The sequence below is a fragment of the Ascidiella aspersa genome, chromosome 2, assembly GCF_963924565.1.
Source record: "Ascidiella aspersa chromosome 2, kaAscAspe10.2, whole genome shotgun sequence".
Classification (NCBI taxonomy): Eukaryota; Metazoa; Chordata; class Ascidiacea; order Phlebobranchia; family Ascidiidae; genus Ascidiella; species Ascidiella aspersa.
This window is the reverse complement of record NC_139448.1, coordinates 20395960-20416256: the sequence shown is the minus strand read 5'-3', so window position 1 is coordinate 20416256 and position 20297 is coordinate 20395960. Positions and strand designations below refer to the sequence as shown.

General features: G+C 40.5%; 2 protein-coding genes and 1 pseudogene across 2 annotated transcripts; all 3 read left to right on the top strand.

Annotated features, from left to right (window-relative positions):
* Window positions 1-14678: 14678 nt before the first annotated feature.
* Window positions 14679-15829, top strand: LOC146164275 (uncharacterized). Its single transcript, XM_083380701.1, has 2 exons — window positions 14679-15723; window positions 15771-15829. Exons 1-2 carry the CDS (start codon window positions 14679-14681, stop codon window positions 15827-15829), a joined length of 1104 nt encoding a protein of 367 aa, XP_083236827.1.
* Window positions 15830-15944: 115 nt separating this feature from the next.
* LOC146164274 (uncharacterized) lies at window positions 15945-18790 on the top strand (annotated as a pseudogene).
* A 261-nt stretch (window positions 18791-19051) lies between these two features.
* On the top strand, window positions 19052-19753 carry LOC146164273 (uncharacterized). The gene has a single exon (XM_083380700.1). The coding sequence runs from the start codon at window positions 19052-19054 to the stop codon at window positions 19751-19753; it is 702 nt and encodes a 233-aa protein (XP_083236826.1).
* Window positions 19754-20297: the final 544 nt, after the last annotated feature.

Sequence of the window (20297 nt, the reverse complement as noted above, 5' to 3'; positions counted from 1 at the left end):
AAACTTCTAAATATACCTATATTAAATTAACTAACGCTGAGGCTTGGGATACATGCTTAAACACAATCTTGGTAACACTGTACCATGTTGTAAATCGCATTGAGTGTGACGTAACATTTCCATTGTGATGTAACACAAATATATTGTAAAATGACTGGGCGAACATCTTGCCACACACACACACACACATCTCACAAACTTTCTCTTTTATTATGTAGATATATTAAACATAACTTTTATTTATGTTTTTTTTACAATTTTTTTTAACCTAAAAAGTTAAAACGTTGCGAAGTTTGTAAGCTAGTATATAGGCTATTATGTAAGTTGTTAAAGAAAAAAATTAGTGAACGTCCGAACGCCGAAAAGGCGTTGTGTGTTAGCTGGGTAGGCTATATGTAACCAAAAAGCCATGTTTTGTGTTGTGTTTAAAAAACATGCACTAACACTAAATAACCATCATGAATTTATAGCATAATAAACAGGGAAGACGCGATGGTTTCATTTCAATCAAAGCCATCAAGCTTTTGCCGCTTTATCATTAATAGACCACATGTTGTATCATGAGCGCCCGCAGGGGGGGGGCACTTGCCCCCCCCCTGGAATTTCAAAATGTGATTATTAGTATTATTTGTAAGTGTAATATGTTATTACTTATGAAGGTTAAAAATAATATACACTATCCATTGCCCCCAGTGGCGTATCCAGTGGGGGCGGCAGTTCTTACCACCCATTTTTGTAAGTGATATTATCGCTTTTGCTTCGTTTTTGTCATGGTTTAGCAAACTGTTCGAAGCGGCGTGCTTTTTAAGTAATTGGGTCACGCGTCTTAATCTAATGCGAAGCCAAAATCGAGCGCAAAACGCCGTTTTTCGTCTTTAGTTTGGTCGACCGTAAACGCTGGATAGTTTTTCTCTTTCGTTATTTGTTTAAGTCAGTGGTTCTCAACCTTTTTTCTTTCGTGGCCCATTTACCTTGCAAAAAAATTCTGTGGCCCAATAGAATTTTTATGAAAGAAAAAACTTTAAAATAGGTTTAGAACAAAACACAGCAGAACATATTTCAAAACAGATTATTTAATCAACCATGCATTAGTGAGATACTTGCGGCTGAACAAAAAATTTACATTTCTTTTTAATTCCTCCCAAACCATTATTCCTTTAAAATGAAATATAATGACGCAAATGAAACTTTTCAAAATGGTCTGTGGCCCACCTCAAATGTTCTCATGGCCCCCACTGGTTGAGAAGCGCTGGTTTAGGTTGACTGATTAGTGATTAGCAAGTATTCGACAATTGACAACGCTAAGTCAAACCTTATTTATTTTTTTCTCGCTAAAAAAACGTCAAGTTATACGCAGTATGTTTCTCGCTGTTCGGTCTCTGCGCATATATCCGATGTTGGTGTAACATCGACATTTGTTTAAATGAAGCAGATTCTTAAAAGGCGGTATAATATAAATGGTGACTGTCGTGCGCGTTTTAATGTATACATTTTTAAGTAATGATAGTTAACGCAAAATTATGCTCTTTATGCATACTCTAAGACCACGTGCTAAGGTGCAATGGACACGACTTATTTCCTCTCAACCAAAGCTTGTAATTTAGCTGACTTGGCACACAGCTCGGCGCAGATGTTGCGCCAATCGTGGCATAATAACAGCCGGTAAAAACGATCTTCGTTTAGTATTGCACGTGGTAAAGACGTGCTTGTAATTTAGCGCTTGTTCCGTTCATGGAACTTGAAAACTGCGCTGCTGATAGTCGAATTATGTATGATTCTACCACAATTAAACACTCATATTTCACGGTCTTGGTTTTTTTTTTGCCTAAAGTTAACAATTGTACACCGTGATTCGCAGCTGGCGCCTGACAGGATTGTTAACGCACGTGCTCGCTTTTGCTGGACGTATTTGGTGTTTCTGGGTTTTTTTCTATCACGTCTTGCAATCACCATTCTATGACGTCATACTTTCACTTTTTTAATGACGTCATTATTCATTAACATCAGGCGAAAAATAGGGGAATTCCCTAAGTTGAAAATTCAGGACCCCTGATTGCCCCCCCCCCTGGAAAATTTTCTGCGGGCGCCCCTGTGTTGTATAATCCTCCATGTGTAAGTTTGCTTTGGCCATTAACAAAAAATATTGTGTCATGTCAACATCTTCACAAATTACAATGTTGTGTGATGTTTTGAAATGTATCGCCCAAATACTAAAGCACGCAACTCTTGGTCCGGCATGTCACACATATTTTACGTAACGAAACCACGGACCTAAATCGAATGATTAAGTTGAGTGAACATGTGCCTTGTTTGTGAGTAGATCAATAAATCGTTTTATTTATGCTGCAAACGAGTTAAGAACTATCTTCGTTCTGTGCTATCCACTTTTAAGGGAAACACACAATAAACCCTAAAAAGCAACAATACCTAAAACAGAAAAATCTGTAACCCATAGTATTAAGACCAATGACAATAAAGCTAAATGTTTGGGGTTATTGGTGGGTAATGGGTGGGGTTAGAAAATGGGTAGGGGTTAAAATTATTAGGGGAGTTAGTGATGTATGTTGGCGTTGGGTTTGAGGTTAGGTAAAGTGTTGTTTAGGCCTGATTGTGGCCATTGAGGTCTTATTCTGACGGGTTTTGGACTTATTTCAATTTAAACCAGGGGTGGGCAATTATTTTTTACCCCGGACCGTATGAGAAACTTAAATGTTGTGACGGGCCGGGTGAAAAATAGGATATCAAATACACGCAATACGACGTCAAACTCTGACGCTATAAAATAAATAAGCTAGCAAACTTTTCATTACGTTTGGAGTTGGATGAAAATATGCAATTTAAGTCGAATTTAAAGAAATAGCGACAAGAAAAATTTGAACCTAATTTTAATTTTTTAATGCAAACTTTAATTCATATTTAGAGGTGGACGTGACGCATAGAGCACAGATAAACAACGTCGTATATTGCTTGACATATTCGCGATTATTAAGTTGTTGGGCGCGTTGACATAAAAGTTTAGGGTAAAATACGTAAAAATTTCGCACGAAAAAAAATACAATGTTTTTGTTTTCTTTTTCAGGCTTGTTACCTATGTTGCAAAAAAGGCGGTATAAATCGGAAGAAACACATAGCATGGCATTAAGTAAAGTAGGTTGACAAAATTTGAAACGTTATTTAGAAAACGGGCGAAATACATTTGACCGAAGCGCAAAAAATATATAAAGATTAGGCTGAGTTTGTTAAATTTTCGTTGAAGAGAATCCCAAAAAATCGCGCGAAACATACGAGAAAGACAGAAGAAACTAGACGGGGGTGCGGTTGTTGTAGATTTTGTCAGGGGGTATATTTTCAGCGCTTAGTGTTTATTTTTAGTTTTTTTTAGTTTTTTTTTTAAATTGATTTTATTTTTTATTTTTATTTTTTTCAATTGTTTTTTTTTCATATTCATTTTTAAATTTTTATTTTTTATATTTTATTTTATACTTTTTATTTTTTAATATTTTGTATTTTGTATTGTGTATTTTATATTATATATTTCATATTTTGTTTTTCATTTTCCTTAACTTGTTTCTGCAAGCAAAAACAGATATGGGCCGAAAACTTCCCCACTTTGATGCGATAGGGGTTCAAATATGGCGTAGAATTTGGGGAATGATCGAAACATATATTTGATAAATAGAATTTACGTAGATAATGCGTATGGTCATTTTATTAAATTTTGACCAGCTTACGTGTTTGAAAAGCAAATATTATTATTCTCCTAAAGACTTAAAATGGTTTAACGCCTATGGTTTGCAATACTTTTGCAAACTTTTACTCGGTAATTTTTTACCATGGCTTGGTCCGAGCAATCACTGTTAAAACAGGCTTTAAATCTGTAGTTTCAAACAATATGAAACACACTATTATGTGCCTAATACGCAAACTATTAAATCGAAAGTTTTGCTAGTTGTTTAGGCCTGATATTGGTATGTTGGTTGGAGCAACATGCACAACAGGTGCTAACAGAAAGGCGTACACTGCCTTAAGATTTCGCATTTAAATTTGCGGCGGTAAATACACCCTATTGACACTTCATTATTAGGCGAAGCTTATCGCAAAGTAATTGGTCGCCCCAAAAAATGCTGACGCCGCATTTAAAGCAAGCATTATAAATGTGTCGCCGATATTCTGCTTTGAACATCCCTACTCGAAATGCTTCTCTGCTTTAATTGTACGGTGGGTGAAACTTTGTTCACGGCCTTACCTCTTTTTGTATTACCGCGACAATACGATGAAATACAATTTGAAGAATATTTGAAAAAATCGTATTTGGAGAATATGTGCTATTTGCACCTGTATAGTATGTTACTCCAATCCAACATATCAACACACAATTTTAATATAAATCAAAAAACAGCTCCTCTGGTAAGTGTAATTGTTAACCAACGTTTCGGCAAACTATACAAGCCGCCTTCGTCAGGGTGATTGACACTGAACGCTCGTACAATAAATGGAAAGGAAAAAAAGCAGAAATAAACGCGAGCAACAAAACGATAAGAAAATAATTAGCGACTGCCTCTAGGCCTTCAGCAGGTGCTTGTAGCATGCAGAAAGCATCACGTCAGTTTTGACGTTCATGGTGTTACCCTTCTTATGAATATTCCACGATTCCAAAAATAATCTTTTCCTGTAGTCTGATTCTCGTGCTATTATTGAACGTTAAACGTTGGTTAACAATTACACTTACCAGAGGAGCTGTTTTTTTATTTACATTACCATGCCTGGTAGCAACAGTTTATACACAATTTTAAGTTGTGTAGGCCTGGTGTTGATATGTTGGATTGGAGTTGCCACCAGATTTCGCATTTAAATTTGCGGCGGTAAAATAAGTTGTTTCTTAAGACCATTAAGTAATTTTACTAAAGAGAAGCCTCTTTTTAAAATGCAAGTCGCACGAGCCCAGTTTTGGACCTGCCACTTCGCACAATGAAAGTCTCACGCGCGGGACAATAAAGCGCAGCAGGCGGTGAGTCGCTTCGTCACTTCACAAGCTGGACAAAGCAAGCGAATATGAACGAATTCTGTATGAAAGTTTTTCTGCTGCTAGATGGCAGTCGTTAGCTACAAAGAGCTAAAACGCAATATTTCAGGTTTTTGCCCCCCAAGCAAAGGCCCCTGGGGGTGCAGCCTCATAAACTTATACAAAGCACCTACATACCACTCTACGCCATGTCTAAAAATTTGAAGGTTCTACGATGTATGCTTTTTCTATAAAGCTTCGGACAAAAATCGGTCTGAAACATACCATAGGAAACCAAAAAAGACTAGACGGGGGTGCGGTTGTTGTATATTTTGTCAGGGGGTATATTTTCAGGGCTTAGTGTTTATTTTCAATTTTTACTTTATTTTATTTTTTTTATTTTATTTTATTTATTTATTTTTTTTAATATTTTGTATTGTGTACTTTATATTATATATTTTGTTTTTTATTTTCCTTAACTTGTTTCTGCAAGCAAAAACAGATATGGGCCGAAAACGTCCCCACTTAACTTATGCCTTTGATGCGAAAGGGGTTCAAATATGGCGTAGAATTTGGGGAATGATCGAAACATATATTTGATAAATAGAATTTACGTAGATAATGCGTATGGTCATTTTATTAAATTTTGACCAGCTTACGTGTTTGAAAAGCAAATATTATTATTCTCTTAAAGACTAAAAATGGTTTAACGCCTATGGTTTGCTATACTTTTTCAAACTTTTACTCGGTAATTTTTTACCATGGCTTGGGCCGAGCAATCACTGTTAAAACAGGCTTTAAATCTGTAGTTTTAAACAATATGAAAAACACTATTATGTTCTCAATACGCAAACTATTAAATCGAAAGTTTTGCTAGATGTTTAGGCCTGATGTTGGTAGTATGCTGGTTGGAGCAAGATGCACGACAGGTGCTAACAGAGAGGCGTAGACTGCCTTAAGATTTCGCATTTAAACTTGCGGCGGTAAATACACCCTATTGACACTTAATTATGAGGCGAAGATTATCGCGAAGTAATTGGTCGCCCGAAAAAAAAACTAACGCCGCATTGAAAGCAAGCATTATAAATGAGTCGCCGATATTCTGCTTTGAACATCTCTACTCGCAATGCTTCCCTCCGTTAATTGTACGGTGGGTGAAACTTTATTCACGGCCTTACCTCTTTGTGTATTACTGCGACAATACGATGAAATACGATTTGGAGAATATTGGAAAAATCGTATTTGGAGAATATTTGCTATTTGCACCTGTATAGTATGTTACTCCAATCCAACATATCAACACACAATTTTTAGTTGTGTAGGCCTGGTGTTGATATGTTGGATTAGAGTTGCCAAGAGATTTCGCATTTAAATTTGCGGCGGTAAAATAAGTTGTTTCTTAACAGCATTAAGTAATTTTACTAAAGAGAAGCCTCGTTTTAAAATGCAAGTCGCACGAGCCCAGTTTAGGACGTGCCACTTCGCACAATAAAAGTCTCACGCGCGGGACAATGAAGCAGCAGGCGGTGAGTCGCTTCATCACTTCACAAGCTGGACAAAGCAAGCGAATATGAACGAATTCTGTATGAAAGTTTTTCTGCTGCTAGTTGGTAGTCGTTAGCTACAAAGTGCTAAAACGCAATATTTCAGGTTTTTGCCCCCCAAGCAAAGGCCCCTGGGGGTGCAGCCTCATAAACTTTTACAAAGCACTTACATACCACTCTACGCTATGTCTGAAAATTTGAAGTTTCTACGATGTCTACTTTTTCTATAAAGCTTCGGACAAAAATCGGTCTGAAACATACCATAGGAAACCATAGGAAACCATAGGAAACCATAGGAAACCATAGGAAACCATAGGAAACCATAGGAAACCATAGGAAACCATAGGAAACCATAGGAAACCATAGGAAACCAAAAAAGAATAACGGCAAAAACAAGACATGTCCCGAAAATAAATTTTCGGCCCATATAATTCGCGTGAAGCCCCAAAACAATCTCCATTTTACTATTTAAAACAGGCTAACCGCGGGCCGGATTAAATTGCTTTGGCGGCCGTTACGCGGGCCGCCGTATGTTGCCCAGGTCTGATTTAGACCGTACTACGAATATTAGGTATTAGTCCTATTTTGGTCTTATTAAGAAGTGTGTTTTATTCCGACGTTGATGTTGTTCTTATTTCGGTCTTATGGCTGTAGTCCCCTCGCAAATATAGATATATTGTTAGAGGTTTAAATGTCGATGACATCATTCATACGGTTGGTTCACACTAGACGCGTGGCGTTAACGTAAACGCTTAAAGGAAACGCTTTCGGTTGGGCCAGTTAAACTATTTCAACTTTGACGCTTTCAGTTAGGAGCGAGGAAAAAGTGTAACTAGAGCGATAGTGTTTAGCGCCAGACGCTAACGCTAGAAGCAAAGCGCGTTTAGTGAACCAAACCTATACGTATGCTAGCTGTGAGGCTAGGAAAATGCAGTTTTAAATATATGCTACATTGTAATAGGGAAGATGTGGGATTAGTGGATCAGACGATATTTTTTACTCTTTCTATTTAAAATGGATATTTGAAGTTTGGCTGTGGTATCGAGATGCAACGCTGTCTACGAGTTTTCGAACAAGACGGAAATCTGTGGAAGATTTGAGACAATAAAATAATTTTTGAAGCAAAAATGTAAAATTCTGTCATCTAATAGAATTTGTATTTAGTTCTAGAAGTGCTTATGGAATGTGGTTTAATTGGAAAAATTCTCATTGCATTTTAGTTGGGTGATGGCAAATAGTACACCTGAAAAGCTAGTCTAAGTTTCAACTCGGGCTTCACAACCCGGTGGGGACAAGTTGATCGCTAAATCAGCAATAATGTTCGCCTACCGAGTAAACAAATCACAGAGATAAGCAAATTTCTAAACATGTTCTATACGAGGTCTCTAAACCTTAAAGTTGGTGGCAGCCTTCAATATATTAACGACCACCATGCAATCATTAACTCGATAATGATATCGTCAAAATAGCTTCTAAGGGGCATAGTACCGACATAGTAATTTCCCAATAACCTTTGGTTGCTAGAATTATAAATTAAACTGCAAGACCATGTGTAAATAGTATTAAAAATAAATTAGCAAATAATGCAGATAAAAATTACAATTGTATTGAAGAACTATGCTTGAGTTCTTCTCGACAAGATGTTGTGAACCAATGGTTAACTTGAGTAGCATTTCTTCCATGCAAAATAAATAATTTTCTCTTCTTAGATATTGAGTTAAATGCTGTGGTACAGACCTGGGCAACATACGGCCAGCCAAGTAATTTAGTCCGGCCCGCGGCTTATTTTCCTAACTACCTAAAAATACATCTATAGGCTATAAGCTAAGCGAAAACAAGGGCGAGTTTTTACATGTTGGGTTGTATCCTAAACATTTTTTTCAGGGACAGATCTAGTCATGACCGTGCCAAATTCGATTTTAGCCTGTTTTAAATAGCCTACTAAAACGAAAATTGTAATCTCTTCCGTCTTTATCGTATGTTCCGCGCGATTTTTTTTACATCTTTACAGATAAATAGCGTCTTATACACTGTAGCACTCTCTCCAACGAAAGTTTAACAAACTTAGCCTGATGTTTACATATTTTTGCGCTTTGGTCAAAACTATTCCAACTTTAAAATATGAATAAAATATCGACCGTTTTCTAAACTCTGAAATATAGGGGAAATGTGGGTAAAGCGGACCTCCTAAGACCTATTATGACAGGGTTCACCCCCTCTTTTGAAAAATGAATGTTTATCGTATTCTACCAAAAGTGGCACACTACATCTCTATTTACACGTGAATATTTGTTTGAAAAGGGTACCCGTTAAAATCTTACCGCCTGTTTTTCAAACCCCTTGAAAGTCCACTTTACCCCGACATGTAGGGGCAAAGTGAACCAGCGTCTAGAACGATATTTTAAAACGCTATTTGACCAAAATATAGAATATACCTACACCAAAAGAAACGTTTAGCACGAACTTTTATTTATATACAGAACACAGTTAATATGACATCTTTGACTACACCATTCACAATTTACAAATAAAATTCGCACACAAAGTTGCGATCCTCTTTACTCCATCCACTGCATGCTTCATGTGCCCATCGTTTACATTGGGAACACTGAACCATCGCCAGTGCAAGAAAGAAAATATAATTCGTTGCAGTAAAAACACTCTGGGTCTTCTGTTAAAGAACGTTTGCACGAAGCTTGCTTCCTTCGTTTTGTAACTTGCTTGGATGCAGTCTTTACACTTTTCTTTTGTCTTCTCACGAATAACTGCTTAGATACGGGCGACTTAGATGCTGCCAAAATGTTCTTGTAGGGAGAACTTGTAAGCACGGTGGCACATCCTCTTTTGCGTGATTTCTGTTTTTTCTTGATATGCCTTTGGGACTGGAAAGATATCTACTGGCCTTTGATGTGCGAAGCCTGAATCTACTTCATGTGAGTTTGGGGGAATATCGTTGCTGTTGGTATTATGATTACTAACAGATATCGGTAGGGTAATATCTGTGGTTTCAGCTGTAGCATAGTGAGCATCAATAAACACATCCGGATTGAAAGGATATATTCCACATTTTTTGAAGCCATTTACAGCATTGGTAGGCGTCGCTGCTCTGAGATAAGCGTTTCCAAACATTTCTCCAATTTGAAACTGTGTCACAACCCGACCTGGATAGGTACGCAAGAATTTTTCAATTTCCTGGGAGTAATAGGCATTCAATGGCCCCATAAAAGAAACGTCAATTAAGGGGCTGCAGTTTATGGCTGCAATTGCCATTTTAATAAAGTCCAGGTTTTTTGTATGAGTCATGTGTCCATCCAAAATTAGCAATAGAGGGTCCTCTTCTGAAGGCTTACTGAAGGATAGGAAGTGCTTGAACCATAATGTAAAAATATCCTTTTGCATCCAGCCTGATGGATGACAGGCAAATGCTGTTCCAGGGGGGGGGGGGGGGGGGGCAATTTCGGGCTTCGTTCGTTGGCGGGGAAATATTATAAACGGTGGGACATAGTTGCCTCCTGCAGACATGCATATAACTGCTGTGCAGAATACGCCCCTTTCTGCAGATGTTCAGGACGTTCTGGACCTTTTCGGCTTCTTGTGATTTCGAAAACGTTGATCGAAATGCCTGATATCTTTTTATTATCAACCGCTGCCACATTTGTTCTTTTTACTCTTCGGATTAGGGTTGTTTTGGGTACATTAAATGTCTTACTTGCACCAGCGTAGCCCATGGTTTTCGATTCCACAGCCCTAATTGCATTCTTCATGTTATGTTCATTCCAACTATGTTGGTTGTTTTTTCTTTGGTAGTTGCGTGGCATTGCTGAACAAATCTGTAAAATCAAAAAGGTATAAATAATCCAGGGGCAAACTCCAAAGTTTTCCCAATATTAAACAATAATGTGCTTACAAAAACATTGTAATAAAAATTTTGCTAAAAAATTCAAATTGCCATTACTTTATTTTATGCACCTAGGTACTGGTTATCAACACACATAATTATCTGCATGTGCTACTACAGTTAGCAGTTAACACGTTCATTTATTTAAAACCCTTACCTTATATCAGGGGTGACGAACACGTCGCCCGAGAAAGAATTTTGTGTAGCCCGCGAAGCATTCCGGTGAGGACAAGGCAGTCTTAAGGTTTCTTTGACCCGCTTCTACTCTTTGCGATGCGATATCAAAAGCTGATAGCCGAATTAAATAACGCGTATATCAGCGGTTCTCCACCGGGGGGCGCGCCCCCCCGGCCAAGCAATTCTTAAGGGGGCGCGGCTTTACTTAATTATTTAATCTTCTTCCGTGATTTTAATGGTTTCGTTTAGGTTATGCACCATTTCTACAGATGTACAAACTCTGTTTTTTTCCCTACTTTACCTTTGAAACTGCCCAAAATATATATGATAACTTATATATTATAACAGGCTAGCAACAGGGGGACTCTTTTTTGCGCAAATCTATAACGTTTTTTGTAATATTGCCGTTATATTGTGTGTCGTTACATCTTTTAAAAAATGAGAACGTAATGTTTAATTTTTGCGCTTGACTTTTTGCGCTCCACATCACAGCCTTACAGCTTGTGGAGTCAATTTCCTCACAACACGTTTTGCAAAATTAGCTCGATAAAAATCAATGTGTCGAGCACAGCAATTTGTTGTGTGCCCAATGCTAAAAGCCTCCTAAACTGCTATTTAGCCAATTCAAGGAAATCAAAACCTAATTTTTTTCGAGCTTCGCGCGACCAGCAATACGCTTAACTATTTTCATATTGTCTCAGTGATATTAATCATAAAATGCCGAATTGCTTTTCGTAGGGGCATAGAAAAAATACAAAAGGGGGGCGCGGCTGAAAAAAGGTTAAGAACCACTGGCGTATATAATGCAGGGATTGTAAAAACTGTTATGTAAATCCATACAGTAACCATCAATTCAGGATTCAACTGTTTATTCATTGTTGTGTTATAACTTATACTAATAATAATTAAATTTAACACCATGAGCCTGTTGCTGCTTCAGTACATTGCAGTAGTAACTATAGTTGAGCGTAAGCTTAGCTTGCCATTGAACATTTTTTATGATTTTAACAGGTTTTATAGCATGAGTTAAAAGCTGTGTGGCCCGCTTACTCAGCGGTAACTGACAAAGTGGCCCGCGACAGCAAATAGGTTCGTCACCCCTGCCGTAGATCAAGGCATCTAAAAATCAACTTTTAAAGCTCAGCACGTTTCTTCGAAAAATTGAAACTGTAATGGCGTCCTAGACGCGCATTGTCACGCTTCATTACATATTATTATATGCGCTTGGTGGCGCAATATTTAAATAAAATATAGCGAAATTCCACTTTGCCCCGGTAGTCCGCTTTACCCACATTTCCCCTACCGATTTACATTTTGCCAATCTAATTTAGGTAATTCCGTGTTGTGTGTTTCTCCCGATTTATATAGCCTATGCAAAATGGCCGTTGTACCACAAGTAACACAATGGTAAATTAAAGCCTCCAAAAGCCAAAAAAAAACACATTGTAGCCTAAGCTTTTTGTGCGAATTTTTTACGTATTTTAATATCAACTTATGGGTCAAAGGCAAGCGCCCCACAACTTGGTAAACGCCCATATATCATGCAATGTACATTTTCATCTGTGCTCAATGGTCACGTTCCCCTCTAAATCCAAAGTTGTTTTCCCTAGTAAATAGCCTTAGGCCTACAGTACCCTTAATCCGGCCCTGGGCTGGTAGGGCAATATGTTAGAAAACCTTTTCTATCAAGCAATTCAGCATGTTTCATGGCTACAGTAATTTTTTGGCAATATTTACACAGTCTCGCCTAAAAGTATTGTTAAAAGTATAAGCAACTAACTCGAAATGCAAAAAAAGAGGACATTTGTGCATTTTTGAACGTCCTCGGAGGACCATTCACTTTTCTTGACAAAAGAGGACATATGGCAGGCCTAACATATTAGACTTAAAATCTTTTAATTTGAAATTTTTATTCGTCTGCAACAAAATTGTGACATAACAAACAACTTTAATGTACTACATAGATGCTGATAAATGACTGCATTGCCAAACCAATGTTTGGCTAAAGAAAGCCACATATATCAAATATATTTTGCATAATATCATAGTTTATTATTTGAGCGCCATTACATTAAACGATGTTTATATTGACATGAAAACACTGCTTGTATGATGGAAATCATTCTACAGTAAAAGTAACAATGTGACCACACGAATTTTGTAGCTCGGAAAGATAATATTCGGAAACTGGGCGCGAGTTTCGCTCAATTGTGCCAAGGAGGAGCGGCAAGAACACAGTGACACTTTTTCAGCGGTACCTTTAGGTGTCACCCTAAGCCAGGGGTTCTTTTTTTACCGCGGACCCCTAAAATTTTCTTTTATGTCGCGTGGACCACTGTGGGCCAAAAAATTGAAAAAATATGTCATAAATTGAAACCACAGTACAAATACACTTTATAAATTTGCTGATTTTGGTCCAAAAATGTGAAAGTGAAATGGAGTATAATACATTCAGTGTAAAACCGTTTTCTTTTTAATTAAATTGTTTTCTTTAATAAATTGATTACTTCTTAAATATACACTAATATTTTAAGTAGACCTTCATGAACCCCCTAAAACTAGATCACGGATCCCCAAGGGGTCTATGGACCCCGGTTTAAGAACCCCTGCTGTTACAGCGAGAAACGTTGTTTAATTTCTATGTTGATGACGTCACAATGTTACCGTTTTTCTCTTCTAGTTTCTCAAATGTTGCTAGCAAAAAGCACATGGCGCAAGTTCTTAACTTTTAGTTGCTAACTGTAAATTGGGTATTTCTGTACTAGTTAGTTGTATTGACTAGTCGTATTAAGCTTAGAATTTGTAAGAAGTTAATAATATTACGTTTAGTGTTTGTTTAGTAATTGATTACAAACTTTAAATTGCAACTGAAATCTAGCCGTGACTGATTATATCCAAGTTAATCCTGGATCCCTAACAAGTTGGTACGTACATTTATTGTGGCTACATTTCCTTGTCGTCAATATAAAAGTAAAAAGCCATTTGATTAGGATTAATATTTGTTTGTGCTAAGTTACGAATATCTTGATTTCTGTTGATGCTATACTGTAAATGCCCGTCTGCCATAGCCGTGTATGACGTCATAATCGCATTTCGTTGTGTTGATTTTTCGTTCTGTTTAACAGAGAACCGTCACCGTTCAAGACTGTGTGGCAACTATAGGCAGTGCTGGCGGGGACGCGTTCCAACAAAAAACACCCATGCAACGGTTGATGTAGGCCAGGCTACATAGGTCGCTTAGGTGCAGCCACGACCGTTACATTGAAGTTCTCAACTTTTCTGGAGGACTAACGTGAGAACATTGATGTTCTCAACTTTTCTGGAGGACTAACGTGAGAACATTGAAGTTTAATTGACTGTTTCAACATGGTTGTAAATAAGGCAACGCTTAATGAAATCGTTAAGCAGCTTAATTTATCGTACAAAGAAGCCGAGGAATTAATGGTTGACTTTAATAAGGTCGACCAGTTAAACAAAAAGCTGTCGTTAATTGCTGAGTTGTACGAAGAGTATCTGGAATCACATTACGCTTATGTTAATGCCACAAAAAATAAGAAACATAAAGAATGCGCTAAGAAAGAACTGTCCAGCATGAAGAGTGGAAAAGAAGAATTTGACGAGCGTATTAAGCAGTGGTTTGCTAAAGTTAAAGAGAGAGAGGAGGTGCAGTCACAAGTCTAACCACAGTCATTCTTCAAGGTCATCTAGGCCCACAACGCATATGTCTCATGCTAGTTCCAGGTCTAGCACCAAACGCACTGAAGCTGCTGTTCGCAAAGAAAAGGCAGCGCTTAGAAGAAAGCAGTTGGAGGAAGAGCAAAAAAGAGAAGCTGAACTTGAACAAATAAAACGACAAAGGGAAGATGAACTCGAGCAACTGAAAAAAGGAAAATAAAGACAACTTTAACTCCTAAGGGCAGACCACGAGCTGCAAGTCGCGACGGTTGAAGCCGATATTTGGGAGGCGCGATCGGTCACAGGTTCACACGTGTCTCGTCATCGGGATACCGTCCGATTTGCGACAGATGTTTCCCCGTGCTCCCAAGTGGAAGCTGATATGGGAGTTCCTGTAAAAACAATTCCGGAGTCAAATAACGTCGTGCCATCGCAACGAGAACCTCAAGCAAGTTGGGAGGAACTGTCGCGTCCTCAGGGTATATGCCAAGCGTCGCCTAACCCTGTGTCTACCAGTACGGCTGAACAGAAGCCGCAGGTTAGTGAATTTATGCATTTTGCTTCTCTTCTCCAAGATGGTATGGATGTGCCAAAGCCAGACTTGTTAAATTTTGATGGAAATCCTCTACAATATACACGATTTATTACGACCTTTGACGAACATATCGCCAGTCGCGCCATGACTGATGGAAAGAAATTAAGCTACCTTATACAGTTTTGCACTGGCGAAGCTAAACGCCTAATATCGTTCTGTTCTGTACTCGATGCTAGTACTGGGTACAAAAAGGCTCGACAAGTGTTACACGATAATTATGGTCGCCCATTTATCATTGTCCGTACCTACGTTGAACGATTAACAGTTGGTCCAAGTTTGAAGCCTGACGATATTGATGGGTTACAGAAGCTTGCACGTAATTTGGAGGAATGTAATGTGACACTGTCTCATTTAGGTTACTTTGCTGACATAAATAACTTCGAACATTTGCTCAGTATTGCTAAACGTTTGCCATTTAGCATGCAGCAACGATGGAAAAGACACGCCGGAAAAATCGAGCTTGTCGGTACCGAGCCGCAGTTTCAGCATTTAGTGGAATTTGTGCAGAATGAAGCGTCGATTTCGCACACGCTGTTTAGTAGAATGATGAGTAAAAAAAGAGAGCATGCTCCACAGAGAAGCGCCGCAGTGAAGCCCCAGACGAGAGCTCTTCGAGCGACGGCACACGCCACCAGCGTCACCACCACAAAACTGGGTGAGAGACAACCTGGTCGAATGGGAAAGCCAGGTGACTACTGTCCTGTATGTAATCGCGCACATGAGTTAGTACGTTGCTACGACTTTAAACGAATGCCATTGAATGAACGCCTAAATGTATTGCGACGAGCAACGCTTTGTGACAACTGTTTTTGTCGAGGTCACATTGCAAGAGGTTGTAATAAGGAGGGTTCATGCTCAGTGGAAGGATGTCGTCGCAAGCACCACACGCTCTTGCATCGCGATTACATCAGAAACGCCAGCTTTCCACCGAGGAATAATCAGAACCAGAGGCCAGTAGAACCGCCAAGGGAAGACGATGAAAAGCCGGCCGTCACTTCAACATCGTGTGCCGCCAAGGCATCAGTACGTCCACAGGTTGGTCAACGGGTGTATATGAATATTGTTCCTGTAAAAGTAGTAGGCAATAATGGGCACGAGACCGAGACGTACGCCTTCGTGGACTCTGGTTCTAACTCCACGATGTGCGACAGGCGTCTTCTCGAGCTACTTAAAATAAACGGCGAGGAAATCGAGTACTCGCTTTCTACTGTGAACGGAAGGTCTATGTCAAAGGACGGTGCAGTCGTCAAGCTAGCCGTCAAGTCCATAGACGGAGAAAATACTGTCAATTTGCCTTGTGTGATTACAGTTGAAAGTCTACCTGTTGCGCCCAACAGATGCGATAAAAAATGGTCACACTTAAAGGGGATAGAATTTGCGAAAGCATCTAACGACGAAGTGCTACTTCTAATTGGTTTAGACGTGCCCGAGGTGTTTTGGGTCGAAGAGGACCGAAGAGGGAAACGAGGTGAGCCAAGCGCTATAAAGACGGTGCTCGGTTGGTCACTGTTTGGTCCCGCTTCGTCTCAGTCCAGTGATCTCGGTGTGCATCACGTTAAAGTCAACCACGTAAATTTGTCATGCGATTTGCTGCACGAGCAAGTCAAGAAGATGTGGGAAACGGAGGTCAAGGATTCCAGTTTGATTCCCGGCGTAGGGATGTCTAAGGACGACAAGTACGCTCTCAAGCTGATGAATGACTCGGTGAAACTGAAGGACCGTCACTACCAGTTGCGGTTGCCATGGCGCGCAGGCTCACCGAACCTGCCGAACAACCGCATACAAGCGATGCAAAGACTATAGGATACCTAAAGCGCCGTTTGAGCAAAGGCGACTCCCTTTGCAGGAAATACAAGGAGACAATCGAAGCGTATGTGCGCAATGGCTACGCTCGCCGTGTCGATAAGGAGCCTGTGAATGACCAAGTATGGTACCTGCCGCATCACCCCGTTCTCCATCCGCAAAAACCGGGAAAGGTGAGGGTAGTGTTCGATTGCGCTGCAAAGTACCGCAACACGTCATTGAATGATCAACTGCTACATGGACCCGATTTAATGAACGGCCTCGTAGGTGTACTGCTAAGATTCCGCCAAGAGAAAATTGCATTAGTTGCTGACGTAGAAGCGATGTTCCACCAAGTGAGGGTCGATCCAGTGGACATCAACTGCTTACGGTTTGTTTGGTGGCCAGACGGCGATACGACTAAAGAGCCTGTTGACTACCAAATGTTGGTTCACCTGTTTGGCGCAACGTTGTCGCCATGCTGCGCTAGTTTCTGTCTTCGACGGACCGCAGACGATAATAGCAAGGATTTCGCCCCTGAAACTGTTGCAACAGTCCATGAAAACTTCTATGTCGCCGACTGCCTAAAGTCTGTTGCAACTCCTAATGAGGCAACAAAACTAATCAAAGAACTACGCGAATTGCTTCAGCGCGGTGGTTTTAATTTACGAAAATGGTTAAGCAATTTCGAAGAGATTTTGGACGCCGTTCCAGTAGGCGACACAGCTAAGTCGTCGTTTCCGTTAAACGCCGAAGTGGAAAGAGTACTTGGAGTAAGCTGGAATTTTCGGTCTGATGCCTTCCAGTTTGACGTTACTTTAAAGCAGAAACCTGTCACGAGAAGGGGTATATTGTCTGTTACCAGTTCCCTGTTTGATCCTATGGGATTTGTGGCACCTGTGGTGTTGCAGGCCAGAATGCTGCTGCAAGAGCTGTGTAAGCAAAAGCTGGGATGGGACGAAGAAGTGCCGGACGACATTGCTAGTGCGTGGCACCAGTGGGTCTCTGAGTTGCCAAATTTATCCAGCGTACAAATTCCCAGATGTTTGAAACCAAACGACGTCGAAACAATTAAGTGCTACGACTTACACCATTTCGCGGATGCTTCATCATACGGTTATGGAACAGTGTCGTATTTAAGAGTCGTTGACTACGAAGAAAGAGTACACTGCACTATTCTGTTCGCTAAAGCACGCCTAGCTCCACTGAAAACCGTTTCAATACCGAGGCTGGAGTTGACTGCAGCTACTCTTGCTGTGAAAATGGACCAGGTTTTACGAAAGGAATTGAATCTGAAAATTCAAAAGTCTGTGTTTTGGACCGACTCAACGTCCGTTTTGCGGTGCATCAACAACAAAACGAAGCGTTTCCCTACCTTTGTAGCGAATCGGCTCACGAAGATAGACGATGGTTCGGATGCATTGCAATGGAGACACGTGCCAACAAAACTCAATCCAGCCGATGACGCGTCCCGGGGGTTGAGTGTTAAGGCCCTCATGGAAAGAGACCGCTGGTTCAAAGGTCCGCCGTTTGTGTATCAGGTTGAAACCCAGTGGCCGTCTAGTCCGCTATACGCCGATGAACTACCTGACGAATTTGTGAAGAAGCCACCGTCAGATGTGAAAGTCCACTTCGTTTCACACAATCCCAACTGTTTAGATACGCTGCTACATCGTTACTCGTCATGGACGAGGTTGAAAAAGGCCGTAGCTTGGTTGCTGCGTTTCGTAAATTACATACGAAAAAAGAAATCGAAGTTTGCATCATTGTTGACTGTACCTGAACTTAAGACTGCCGAACGCGCAGTGATCAAGTACGTGCAAAAACAAAACTTCCCAGAAGAAATCCGGGTTTTGTCACAGTGTCAAAAGGAGCGCGGCGCTGGTAAGCGCGCGCTAAAGAAAATGACCTTGCAAAAACTGAACCCGATGTTGGTCGAAGGCGTTTTGCGCGTTGGAGGGCGCCTTAATTACGCTCCGGTGTCATACGATCTGAAGCATCCTGTGATACTGCCACACAAACACCACGTAACGGACTTGATTATTGAGGATCACCACCAAACAGTTCGCCACTCTGGCATGGGCCTAACATGGAACTTGCTGCGCCAAAGATATTAGGTCGTTCGCGAAGGAGTTGCTGTACGACGAGTGCTTGGAAAATGCATTTTCTGCCGCCGACGAAATGCGCCCAGCGGACAACAGAAGATGGCCGATTTACCGCGTGAGCGCATTACGCCTCACCATCCGCCATTTTCATTTGTGGGCGTCGACTATTTTGGTCCGCTCATGGTTAAACAAGGCCGTAGCGAAGTCAAACGCTACGGGTGCTTGTTTACTTGCTTAACGATACGTGCGGTTCACATTGAGATCGCACACTCAATGACAACTGACTCGTTTATTGACGCGCTTCGCAGATTTATCGGTCGCCGAGGTAAACCCAAAAAGATTTTTAGCGACAACGGAACCAACTTCGTGGGGGCCGAGCGCGTTCTCCGCAAATCATTGCAGGACTGGAATCAATCTCAGATAATTGACAATCTGCGACAGAGCAACGTCGAATGGGCATTCAACCCGCCCGCCGCCAGTCACATGGGCGGTGTCTGGGAAAGGCAAATTCGCTCAGTGCGCAAGATTCTGAATGTTTTGATGGCTGGCCAACAGCCTGGTGACGAGACCCTCAACACGTTTATGGTGGAAGTAGAAGCGATTCTAAACTCGCGCCCGCTTACACCAGTCACGATAGATCCGGAAAGCGACGAGCCGCTAACGCCGAATCATTTGGTGTTGCTCGGTCGCTGCGATACGCTGCCTCCAGGCGTCTTCGATGAGAAGGACAACTACGTGCGGCGGCGATGGCGCCAGGTGCAATACCTGGCAAATCAATTCTGGCTGAGATGGGTTGCCGAGTACTTGCCGACATTGCAAATGCGGCAAAAATGGACTGTCCAGGAGCGCAACTTCGTGCGCGATGATCTCGTTCTCCTTGCGGACAACTCGGTTCCGCGGGGCCAATGGCTCACTGGGAGAGTCGTGGAAACCTATCCCGACGCAAAAAGGGATCGGTTCGGAGTGTGTTGGTGAAAACCAAAAATGGGACACTTAAAAGGCCAATTGCTAAATTGTGCCTCATTTCCGCTGCGTAACGTCGCGATTTCTGCGTTGCTATGTAAATTGTAAATACGCCTGTTCTTGTTGTTCTCGCTGTTTAGTAATTGGGTTAAGATGTGCTCTAGTTCGGATACGCACATCGGGGCCGGGAATGTTACAGCGAGAAACGTTGTTTAATTTCTATGTTGATGACGTCACAATGTTACCGTTTTTCTCTTCTAGTTTCTCAAATGTTGCTAGCAAAAAGCACATGGCGCAAGTTCTTAACTTTTAGTTGCTAACTGTAAATTGGGTATTTCTGTACTAGTTAGTTGTATTGACTAGTCGTATTAAGCTTAGAATTTGTAAGAAGTTAATAATATTACGTTTATTGTTTGTTTAGTAATTGATTACAAACTTTAAATTGCAACTGAAATTTAGCCGTGACTGATTATATCCAAGTTAATCCTGGATCCCTAACAAGTTGGTACGTACATTTATTGTGGCTATATTTCCTTGTCGTCAATATAAAAGTAAA

What these genes read in the sequence shown, in the direction of transcription:
- LOC146164275 (XM_083380701.1), top strand. Translation starts at nt 14,679, where the DNA reads ATGGGAGTTCCTGTAAAAACAATTCCGGAGTCAAATAACGTCGTGCCA. An exon ending in TCGAGGTCACATTGCAAGAG is followed by an intron (nt 15,724 to 15,770) that starts GTTGTAATAAGG and finishes TGTCGTCGCAAG; the next exon opens with CACCACACGCTCTTGCATCG.
- LOC146164273 (XM_083380700.1), top strand. Translation starts at nt 19,052, where the DNA reads ATGACAACTGACTCGTTTATTGACGCGCTTCGCAGATTTATCGGTCGC.